The sequence below is a fragment of the Phascolarctos cinereus genome, unplaced genomic scaffold, assembly GCF_003287225.1.
Source record: "Phascolarctos cinereus isolate Bilbo 61053 unplaced genomic scaffold, phaCin_HiC Scaffold_726;HRSCAF=1367, whole genome shotgun sequence".
In the NCBI taxonomy this organism is placed as follows: domain Eukaryota; kingdom Metazoa; phylum Chordata; class Mammalia; order Diprotodontia; family Phascolarctidae; genus Phascolarctos; species Phascolarctos cinereus.
This window is the reverse complement of record NW_027556098.1, coordinates 330,704,121-330,716,219: the sequence shown is the minus strand read 5'-3', so window position 1 is coordinate 330,716,219 and position 12,099 is coordinate 330,704,121. Positions and strand designations below refer to the sequence as shown.

General features: G+C 39.8%; 1 protein-coding gene across 1 annotated transcript in view; it reads right to left on the bottom strand.

The window, feature by feature from the left end:
- The window catches only part of CCDC81 (coiled-coil domain containing 81), a 74,977-nt gene that overhangs the window by 27,975 nt on the left and 34,903 nt on the right, over positions 1–12,099 (bottom strand). Inside the window, 1 exon segment of the mRNA XM_020993819.2 lies at positions 7,799–7,916. Coding sequence (XP_020849478.1) covers positions 7,799–7,916 — 118 coding nt within the window.

Below are 12,099 nucleotides of genomic sequence, written 5' to 3'. Positions count from 1 at the left end.
TATTGTACCTGCCATGTTGTCTGGTTTACTTACAGTAACCCTGTGAGGTAGAATAGTTGTCAATGGAAAATTATGACCATTTTAAAGACAAGAACACTGAGAGTCAGATAAATTAAGTGACTTACTTAAGCTTATGCATCTCATAAGTAACACATTCAGAACCAGAATTCAGGTTATCTGACTATCATTCTCTTGCCATTGCTATACCACACTGCCCTTCATACTGCATGTCAGTACAAGTCAAATCAATGAGTATGTATGAAGCACTTATTATGTTCCAGGCACTGTGCTAGGTGCTGGGGATCCAAAGAGAGGCCAAAAAAAAAAGTTTCTGCTCTCAAAGAGCTCACAGTCTAATAAGGGGGTAGAACAACAAGGAAAACTGTTGACATAAAAAAATATACAGAGGATAAATTTAAGATAATCAACAGAAAGGGGGATCAGAAAAGGCTTCTTGCAGAAGGTGGGATTTTAGCTGGGACTTGAAGGAATCCAGGAAATAAAGATGAGGAAGAAAAGAATTCCAGGGATGAGGGACACCAAGTAAAAATGTGGAGCTGGGAAATGGAGTATCTTCTCAAAACAGTAGGCCAGAATGGAATGCAGAATACATGGGAGTGACCTGTAGGAAAACTGGAAAAGTAGAAAGGTGCCAGGCAGCAAAGGGCTTTAAAAACCAAGGGATAATAGGGAGCTACTGGAGTTTATTGAATGAAGGACAGGGGTGACACTATCAGACTCACTGTGCCTTAGGGAGATCAATTTGATAGCTAAATGGAAAATGGACTTCAGTTGCAGTAAATCACAAAACCATGCTGACTATGTCCATTACAAATTTATGATTAACAAATTTGATATGTAATCTCAAAGAGGACCTCAGTATGACAAGAAAATCCTTTTATACCTAATTGATTCACTATCACAATCACTACCAAATCTTTCCAGACCTTACCCCTCACCTTCCTCTTAGCTGAGAACCCTCCCTTCTGTTGCACTGAAAAAACTGACGCCATCCATCAAGAGCTCCCTCTTCTTACCACCTCATCTCATATCACTCAAACATCTTCTGCTATGATCTCCTCCTTCACTCCATCTCATAGGAAGAGGTGGCCCTTCATTATAAAACTGTGTATGCCTTTTGATCCAGCAATACCACTACTAAGTCTGTATCCCAAAGAGATCATAAAAAAGGGAACAGGATCCACATGTACAAAAATATTTATAGCAGCTCTTTTTGTGGTGGGCTAAGAATTGTAAATTGAGAGGATGCCCATCAACTGAGGAACGGCTGAACGAGTTGTGGTAGATGAATGTAATGGAATACTATTGTGCTATAAGAAATGATGAGCAGGCGGATTTCAGAAAAACCTGGAAAGACTCACATGAACTGATTCTGAGTGAAGTGAGCAGAACCAGGAGAACATTGTACACAGTAACAGCAACATTGTTCGATGACCAATTTTGTTAGACTTGGCTCTTCTCAGCAATACAAGGATTTAAGACAACTCCAAAAGACTCATCATGGAAAATGCTATTTACATTTAGAGAAAGCACTGTGGAGTATGAATGTAGATCAAAGCATACTATTCTCTCTTTTTTTTTTCTTTCTTGTGATTTTTCCCTTTTGTTCTGATTTTTCTTTCACAACATGACTAATGTAGAAAGATGATCATACGTGTGTAGCCTATATCAGATTGCATGCTGTCTCAGAGGAGGGAGGGTTGGAGGGGGGAATTTAGAACTCAAAAATCTTATAGAAGTGAATACCAAAAAATAAAAATTAATTAATTAATTAATTTTTTAAAGAGGCGGCCCTTCTCCTTGCTAGAGCAAATCTCTCTACATACCCTCAAAAAAAGAAAGAAAGAAAGAAAGAAAGAAAGAAAGAAAGAAAGAAAGAAAGAAAGAAAGAAAGAAAGAAAGAAAGAAAAAGCCTCATTGGATATGTCCATCCTGGCTAGCTATCATCTTATATCATTCCCGCATTTATTTCATAGTTAAAATCTTTGAGAAGGCTATTTATAGCCCATATCTCACTTTCTTCTTAACTCTCTGTAGTCTGGATTCTGACTTCATCATTCTACTGAAACTGCTCTCTCCAAAGTTATCAATAATCTCTTCATTCCCAAATCTAATCACCTTTTCTCAATACTAATCTTTCTTTTTTTTCTGTGTTGCCTGTGACACTGTCAATCACTGTCTTCTACTTGACACTGTCTTCTGTCTAAGCCAGGTGTGGGGAATCCAAGTTTGGATTCAGTCAAAGGGCCACACTTGAAGACCTGGATGGCCACATGTGGCCTAAGGGCTGCAGGTTTCCTACCCCTGATCTAAGCTTTCATGACACTGCACTCCCCTGGTTTGCCTTCTACCTGTCTGACCACTCTTTCTTGGTCTCCTTTCCTGGATCTTCAGCTAGAGCTTGCCTTCACCTGCTTTTTAAAATGTGAGATGTTTCCTGGTTCCCAGGTCTATAGCACCACTCCCATTTCTCCATGATTCTGCAAAGATTACCAGCAAAAGTTCAGCAATCCTATTTATATATTCTTCCCATAGTATGGGATATAATAAAGTTCTGACCTGATGACTCAAATTCATTAAGGCCAACGATGAGCTCTGTATACCTGTCTTCTCATTCTAAGGCTCTTCATTCCATTTAATCCAGTCTGCTCCCTTCTTTCCAATATAAGAAGCATCTTCCTGACAGTGCATTTGATGTTTGGTGTGTTCTTTAAGCATTTCTTTTGTCCAGACTGATTAGTTACCTCTCTCCTCCCTCAACTTCAATTGCTTGAACACAGTGCCCTAGTCTATGTCCATTCTCAGCAGATGTTTAGTGCTAGACTGGGAGGCAGGAAAGACCTGAGTTCTAACAGGTTCCACCGCCACCAACACTTATTAGCTTGTGACTACTTAGCCTCTCTGGAAGCCAGTTTCCTCTGTCTCTAAAGTGAAGTGATGTTCTATTTATTTCAGATGGTTGTTGTGAGGATCAAATGAAATAGATTACTTCCAGTGCTTTGCAAACCTGAAAGTGCCATACGAATGTCAGCTATTACTATTGTGCCCCTGAAGGAAAGAATTATATTTCAGCACAAGTCAAGAAAATTGCTTCTCATTTTCCCAGTCTCCTATAAATACAAACACACCTTAGCCAAAGCAACATAGCCAAGGTGGCAGGACCTTTGAAGTGACTTAACATCTGTAATACCATATGATCACATTGACCACATTAACATCTTTGGCCAGCACAAACATGCAGAAAAGCAACCTGACCATTGAAACCACTAACATGGCATGACTAGAGAAATGCAGCTGGAAAGCTCACCAACCTCTCAAAAATAATCCTCCCCCAATCAAGGGGAGGTACAATGATCATGGCGCAATTTAGATTTGGCTTTGCCCTGAGAGGAATGTGGACTACATTAGTCTTTGGAAAACCATCCTCTCCAGATTAATAGCTATCTGTCCTTAAAAACAGCAACGCTTCGAATCCCATTGGACAGTTGTGAGTCAGCTTCCTGTGCTTTTTAAATAACCTCTCCATAGAAGAACAAGCAGGAGGTCAGGTTTGCATAAAGCACTCAACTCCCCCAGACAATATTCATAAATCTAGAAATGAGGTGCACTCTCTGAAACAGAACAAATCCGTAAAATGGATACTCACCAGATCCTCAATCTTTTGAACAACTCAAATCCTCAATATTATAATTCAAATTCAATTTCCTTTACAAACTGCATCCATTTCATAAAACAGAAATGTCCATTAAATGTTTAATAGCAGCTCATATTTTATCAAAGCTTTATGCAAAGCTTGTAAACTGCTTTTCTCACAGCAACCCTGAAAGACAGGAGGTGGCACATTAGACAGAGTGCCTGGCCTGGAGTCAGGAAGACTCCTCTCCTTGAACTTCAATCTGACCTCAGGCACTCACTAGCTCTTTGACCCTGGATAAGTCACTTGACCCTGGTTGCCTCAGTTTCCTTATCTGTAAAAGGAGCTAGAGAAAAGAATGGCAAACCACTCCAGTATCTTTGCCAAGAACACCTTACATGGGGTCACAGAGAGTTGAATGTGGCTGAAAACAACTGAACACCACTATCCCCATTTTTCAAAGGAGAAAACCTAAGTCCAGAGAAATTCTTCCATTTGCTAGTGCTCCCCGCCCCTACCAATTACTTTTAAATATATGAATAAATACACATGTATTTATTTACCTCTCACCCCCTAGTTGTACAACAAGCTCCTTCAGGGCAGACTCATTTTTGTCCCTGTATCACCAGAGCCTAGTATAGTGCCTGGCTTACAGTAAGCATTTCATAAATGCTTCTTTGTGAGATCAAATCTGACCTCACACACATAACACTCACTAGCTGTGTGACCCTGGACAAGTCACTTAACCCCATTGCCCCATTAAAAAACAAAGCAAAACAAAAACAAAAAACGTCAAGCTCGTTTGAACTGAACTAGATTCCTCTGCTGCTGGACTCCTCCAGGCAGTACCACCTTGTCATTAACCCTTTACTTTCTACCCCTGGAAGCAAAATTTGACACGAGTTTCATGTCAGATAAGCAGGGACTGAAAATTTTTAAATAATGAGGGACTGTTTTGCTTAATGTTGATGTCTTCAAGAGAGCATTTGTATGAACATGAAGTTTCTCATTTCCCAGGAATGGGAATATTTAGCTTACCAGTTGCAATCAGTCTCTACAGTGAATAAGGAAGAATTGGTGCCTTGGTTCAGAAAAGCACATTATTAACTTTAGGATAAATGGATATAGCAAAAGAGAGACAAACTAGGACAATCAAAAGAGGATTATAGGAGATTGCCTTGGTAATCTAGGTGCAAGATAAATCTTGATAATGATGCTGATGACAAAAAAATAGGGCAGTAAGGACAAATTTTACCTAGATTATACATTGGGTCTATATAAATAGCACCCAATAAATCAATTAACAAGCATTTATAAAGCACATTCTTTGTGGCAGGGAATATACTAGGCTCTGGTGACACAAATACAAAAATGAAACAGTCCTTGCACTCAATAGGAAGGGGAGGAGAGACAACATACACATCTATAAACATACACCAAACACAAAAAAATCAGATGTGAGACAACCAGGAAAAGGAGAGACGCAGTAGCACCTGGGGAAGGGAGGAACTAGGAAGCGCCTCATTCAGAAAGTGATGTTTAAGCCGAGTCTTGAGGGAAACCCTAGACCCCCAGAAACAGAAGCAAAGAGTCTTTTACAGCCCTGGGGTACAACCGATGTAAGGGCATGGAGATGGAAAGTGGAGGACTGGAGATGAGGAACAGAAAGGAGACCAGTTTGGCCCAATGGTAGAGTACACAGAATGGAGTAATATTTAATAAGCCTAGAAAAGTAAGAAGAGGACACGTTTTGAAAATCAGAATATACATAATTGTAATGTTTAGTAACAACTTTGGACAACCTTGTAATTCTTCTTCCTTGACAAGGTACTTGTACGCCAGTGATAATGTTCAAAATGTTCATCTCCTCTGTATAACCTATTCACCTAAGAATTTTATTCCTCCTCTTCTATCTAGAAATAAATCCAGGTCTCTTTCATCCTTAAAAACATTCACTTTAACCCAGCCATTCCCCCAACCTTTCATAAGTGTATCTCTTTTCCCTTCCACAGCCAAACTCCTTTAAAAAAAAAAAAAGCTCTCTATACTCCTGGTTCCTGCTTCCTTTCTCCTCACTTCTCGACCTTTTGCGGTCTAGCTTCTGACCTTAACGCTCAATTGAGAATTCTTCAAAGTTACCAATGAACCAAAAAGAATGACCAAATCCAGTGGCTTTTTGTCAGCCATCCTTCTTACTCTGTATGCAGCACTTGACACTGTTGATCAGCCTCTCTTCCTGGATACTCCTATCCTCTCTGGCTTTTCATAAGACTGTTCTCTCTGGATTCTCCTCCTCCCTTTCTAGCTACTGCTTTTCAGCTTTCTTTGCTAAATCACTCATGTCTACCCTCTACGTTTGAGTATACCTTGAGGTTTTGTCCTGGGTTCTCTTCTTTCTTCTATCTAGAATCTCTCTTTCAGTCATCTTTTCAGCTTTGATGGGTGCAACTATCATTTATAGGCAGATGACTTCCAGATCTATTTATCTGAGACTAGTTTCTCTCCTGAGCTAGCACAACTCCAGTGGCCTTTTGGATTTCTCAAACTGAATGTCCTTTTGGGATCTCACACTTAGCATATACAAAACAAAACTCATTATTCTTTCCCAGAAAAACTCACTCTTCTTCTAACTTTCCTATTTTTGTCAAAGGTACCACACCAGCCTTTCAGGTTCTGAAACAGAGTCATCCTCAATTCTTCACTTCTCCTTCAACCCCCAGAATTATTTGGTTTCCATCCTTGCTCATTCAACCTCTCACACCTATCTTAATGACCACTAACCTAGTTCAGATCTTTTTTGCCATTAGCCTGGATTATTGCAATATATAACCTTCTAATTGATCTCTCTCAAATCTTTCCTTTCTCCACTTCATCCTCCAAACAACTTACAATGACATTCCTGAAACACAGATAGTATCATGTCACTACTTCACTCACGAAACCATAGTGGCTTCCACCTGCTTCCATGTTTAATTATTTCTGACAACAGAGAAGAGTCAGCCTATAACTAAAAGTGTACTGATGCAATCTAGCGGTGCTAGGAATCCCAAAATACAAGCGCCCAGAACGGGTCTTCCTCAAAAGAATTCAACTACCCTTCTTTCAGTCCAAGTACCAAGTTTATTATAACACCAATTGGGTGGGGGAGATTAATAGTGAGTCTGCAGTATTTGTGATGCCAATACAAGGAGGCCAGATTCTAAGAATCTGCACAATTTAATGGGGGTATGATTGATATTTTTATACAGAAAGACTGTGAGAAAATTTAGATGGGATTAAAGAGTGGTAAGGAGCCTGGGGTGGGCCAGGGGCAAACAATGAAAGGCTGGGTTGGGTCAAAGGGCCACAATGAAAGCACAGTTTCAAGGATTATTGACTGGGATGGGCCAGATGCCTCTGGAGAATGCCAGTGACAAGAGCCTGTGGAAAAGTCCAGGGCCTTTTAGGGGTCCATCATTAGTGCACCATCAGCACCACAGACGATTCGTAAAGCAGATATCAATCACACAGCTACTCATGGCAACTACATAGATGATGGCATGTAGCTGATGGTCAATAATGTTTGATTAATGTACTACCCTGAACTCTCAGAAAATAATAACAACTTCATATACAGGACTTCGCTTTTTACATAGTACTCTAAATACACTATCTCAAACTGCTGTCTAAGGTAGAATTCAAGAAGTATAACCATTTTATATCAACAAAAACAGAAACCTGTAGAATTAAATGAACTGTCCAGGTCAGGTCACACATCTAATTTCTGTCTCCCTACTGAGCATGGTGCTCTTTCTACCTTAGAATGGTGTCCTTTTATTTATATCACCCTGTCCAGAAGTCCTGGACCAAGTTAGGAAGTGAGATCCCATGACCTAGCATCACAACAAGGAGTCATGACCATTATAAATATTATCCTTAGTAAAAATACTCATGAAGGAGGACTAAAGTGTAATGTGGTCCAAATATGAAATTAGGTCACAAAACAAAAGCTAAGCCTCAGTTGCTGTCAACAGATTATGCTCCTAACCTTACTAACTGCCAAGTGAAATGTTAAATTTTTTTTAAATGACTCGTTCTTTAAGTGTACTAAGGAAATGCCAGTTTAAAAAAAAAACCCTTTAGGACTCTTAGGGAATGACTCACCTTTCAGGAGCTGGCTTCAGCTGATTGTTCTTCTCCACCCTGTCTATCAAGTTGATTCCTGTCACTTTGACTGGAGAGATGGCTTGCCTAGCCCGGAGCCTCTTGGCTAAAATGCTCTCTGTAAAATGAAGAATAAAAGGAAGTAGAAGTCCCTGAAGTAGATTTTAAAAGGCATTTTAATTATTAATTTTCCCCTCACACTTGCATAAGTAAAAAATAACTCCATAATTTGTGGAATGCTAGATTCTGAGGCTGGATAACACTCTCATCATCTTAAATTGTTCTTTTTTACCCATCATAGTCAATCAGCAAATATTTACTGTGTGCCTATTACACTGAAAGCACTGGAGGAAATTCAAAGATATACAAGACAGTGCTGCCCTCAAAGAGCTTATATTCTAGTTGGTGATATAAGACACGAATATATGATAAGTTAAATAATAGTAATGGATCAAAGCTGCAAAAGAAAATTTGTCTTTGTTGTTCAGTTGTATCCAACTCTTCATGACCCCATTTGGAGTTCTGATGGCAAAGATACTGGAGTGGTTTGCCATTTCCTTCTCCTTTCTCATCCTACAGATGAGGAAACTGAATCAAACAGGTTTAAGTGACTTGCCTAGTGTAACATAGCTTGTAAGTATCTGAGGCTGGACTTGAACTCAGGTCTTCCTGACTCCCGGTCTGGTGCTCTATGCACCACTTAGTTGCCCTAACAAAAGAAGATATGGCTGCCAAGTGAGTGATACAGATATTAAGTGATTTGAATGCAGAGGAGGAAAAGATTGCTTCCTGGAGGAGGTAGGATTGGACCTTGAAGGAAAAGTGGGTTGTGAGTCAGTGCATGGCAAGGAAGGGATACATTCCAGGAAGTGGGCACAATTCCATGGTGTGGGCACAATGACCAGTCACAATTCCATAAGACTCATGATAAAGCAAGCTACTACTCACTTCCAGAAAGAGAGGTGAGGGACTCAGGAGTGCAAATTAAGGCATATTTGGCAGGAAACAAGATGAGGAGGTGGGAATTTGTTTTTCTTGACTATATATCTATATAACAGGCTTTGTTTTCCTTACTTTCTTAGGGGAGGAGGAGAGGTGAGGGGAAGAAGGAGGTGGGAGGAAGAGAATATGAACCTAAAATAAAAATAAAAATGAATTTAATCAAAGTAATGTGAGAAAAAGCACAACCCATGATGATATAAATGAGTGGATAAGTTTGACTAAAGTGGAAATTTTCTATAAGGGAAGCAGTAGGAGCTGGGGATTACAGAGAGCTAAGGAAGGAGGTTTCGGGGTGACTAAGTAGTAAAATGGATAAAGTGCCAGGCCTAGAAGGAGGAAGACTAGAGAAGGAATGGCAAACCAGGCAATTATCTTAGCCCAGAAAACCTCAAAAGGGTCACGAAGAGTGGGACACAACTGAAAAACGACTCAACAACACAAAGGTTTGAACTTTATCCCCATGAATCTTTGTTGCATGGTTGTTGTCAAGGCAATGGGAAGCCGTGGAAGGTTTCTGAGCCAGGGTGTGAGTTGATAAAAGTAGTGCCTTCTTCATCCAATACAGAGGCAGATTCGCTACAGTGATTACAGTTGCTATGCATCCATCTAGTTAGAGTTAAGAAGAAAATATAGCTGATGAAGGGAGTTTTAAATCTTACATTAATATTACCTGACCTGAGAACAAAGTTTAATTTTAAAAGCAACTTAGGTAGAATGCTGACAAATGAATCATGAAATTGAAACACTTCTCATCCTCTTCCTGAAAAACCAAAATTGTAGTTCTTACATTTTCTAAAAAGCATTTCTTTACTACTGTTTCAGAGATGAGAAAAACATTCATAAACGCAAAGAGGGAGGGAGGGCAGGGAGTGAAAGGCCCAGTTATGGCAGACAGGACCTACCTAAAGAGCAAAAATAAATTTCCCTATGTACCCAATTATTCTGCCTAAAATTTTCAACTATATAATCACAGAATCTAAGAGCTGAAAAGGATCTTCGAGGTCATCTAACTCATCCATAGAATACTCTTTTGAGTGAATTAAGGCATTGAAGTTCTAGAAAATTTAGGTTAAAAAGCAAATATTTAAACTCAAGGCAAGCAATCTACTAAATTATTATCATCCTTTAACATCATAGCATGCCTTAGTATTATTATAGCCAGTGATGCAGGAAGACTACAGGTGAAGGGGCCAGGGTATTGTTGGTTTTGACAATGGGTGGGAGGTTAGGAGAGGCAAGGGTAAGCATCCAAGTAAATGAGGAGAGCAGAATTGGGTATGCCAGTACGGGGTAGTGGGGATGGATATCATGGATAGCCCAGTGGAAGCAGGGAGAAGTTTATAGGTTTCTAGATGTTGGGACAGGAAGCAGAAAAGGTAGAACCAACATGAGAAGGAGGAAGCCAAAGACAACTTAGATCTACATGGCGATTACTCTGTCCACTTAGCAATTTTGCCAAGGGCCAGCCCTGGGCCTGAGCTTATATGAGTCTGTGTCTATATACATACACACAGGTACTACACTTACAATTCATAACTTAGCAAAACTATGTAAATCATTAAATTTCATTGCAGAGCTAGAATCTAAAGAGCTCAACATTTATTTGAATGTGCTCTAAGGAAGAAGAAGAGTGATGTACAAATATTTTTGGCCTGTTTGATATACCTACTACAGAAGAGAGAAATCAATGTTCTAGTAATGTTATACATACATATATATATATATAATGTGAACATGCATGTATATTGTATGTTTGCTGTGTACATGTGTGTACGTATGTACACACATCTCTTCATATCTGGTTCAAATATGTGGATGACCATAAGCTCCTAGATTCAGAGCTGGGAGATATCTCAGAGGTCAGCTGGTCCAGCACTTGTTAAACTGTGGGTCATGACCTGAACACACAACAACCAAAAAATAATTAGAAATCAAGCAGGCCATGACTCTGAGGTGTTTCTGGTAGCGCTCGCCCATGTTGCACTGTGTGACTTCACTGCAGCCCTGGCTCTGAACATACAGCATGAGCATACCCTCAAGCCAAACAACACCAACGAATGCTGCTGAAACACCAAAAGGGGTCTCCAGTGGAAAAAGTTGAAGAATCCTTGATCTGGTCCAACCCCGTCCTTTTAAAGATGAATCCATTACCCTTTCCACTGTTCTAAGCTGCCTCCCATACATACATATAAACACACATATACATGTGTGTATATGTATATATTTGCTATATATGTGTGTATTCATTTGTTAATTGCATAGGGTTTCTAGAGTCATAAGTACGTTATGGAGCAGCTAAGTGGCACAGTAGATACAGCTCCAGCCTTAGAGTCCCGATCTTGCCTCAGATACATGACACTTACTAGCTGTGTGACCCTGGGCAAGTCACTCAATCCTGATTGCCTCACCAAAAAGGTAAAAAAAAAAAGTACATTATGATGTAGTCCAAAGAGAAATGAGCCTATTATCGAAGAGACCTTGGTTTTAGATTTAGCTCTACCACTAACCAGCTATGTGGCCTTAAACAAGCTATTCAATCTCTTTGGATCTCTCCTTCTAATCTCTAATCTGTAAATAAGAGGGGTGGACTAAAGCAGACAGGTGTTCTTAACCCAGGGTCTAGTGAATTTTTTAATGTATTTTGATAACTGTTTTTCAATATAATTAGTTTCCTTTGCAATCCTATATATTTTATTTCATGCATTTAAACCATTATTCTGAAAAGGGGCCCTTAGCTGTCACTAGACTGTCCAAGAGGTCCATAACAACAACAAAACATTAAGAACCCTTGGACTGAAAGACTGTAAAAGTTTCCTCCAGCTCTATTCTATGCTGTAAGGTTCCTTCCAGTTCTAACATGTTGTCTGCTAACATTTTCTCTTCTAAAGTTTTTTCCAGATCTAACATTCTATGTTCTAGGGCCAGTTCTAACATTCCATGTTCACAACCTAGTGTTCTATGCTCTGAGGTCCTTTTCAGCTATCATATCCTGAGGTCCTCCCTACTGTAACCAGGCTTTTGGGCATGCCTCATCCAGCTACATTGTTGTTATTGTTTGCCCTTCCTTCTGGAAGAAGACCATGACACCAGGAAGGTGATGTCATGACTTGCAAGAGAATTGGATTTAAGTGAGGCAGGGCTATGCCTCATTTGGCTAACATGGAGGCCAACAATGCATCTCTACCACGTGGGTGGGGCAGCCTTCTCTGATTGGCTGCCTGTGTCTTTAAAAACAGGGCAACTAAGATTTTCTGCCATGGTTTCAGCTGTGCTCCTGGATGCTGTGCCCGAAGGCGTAC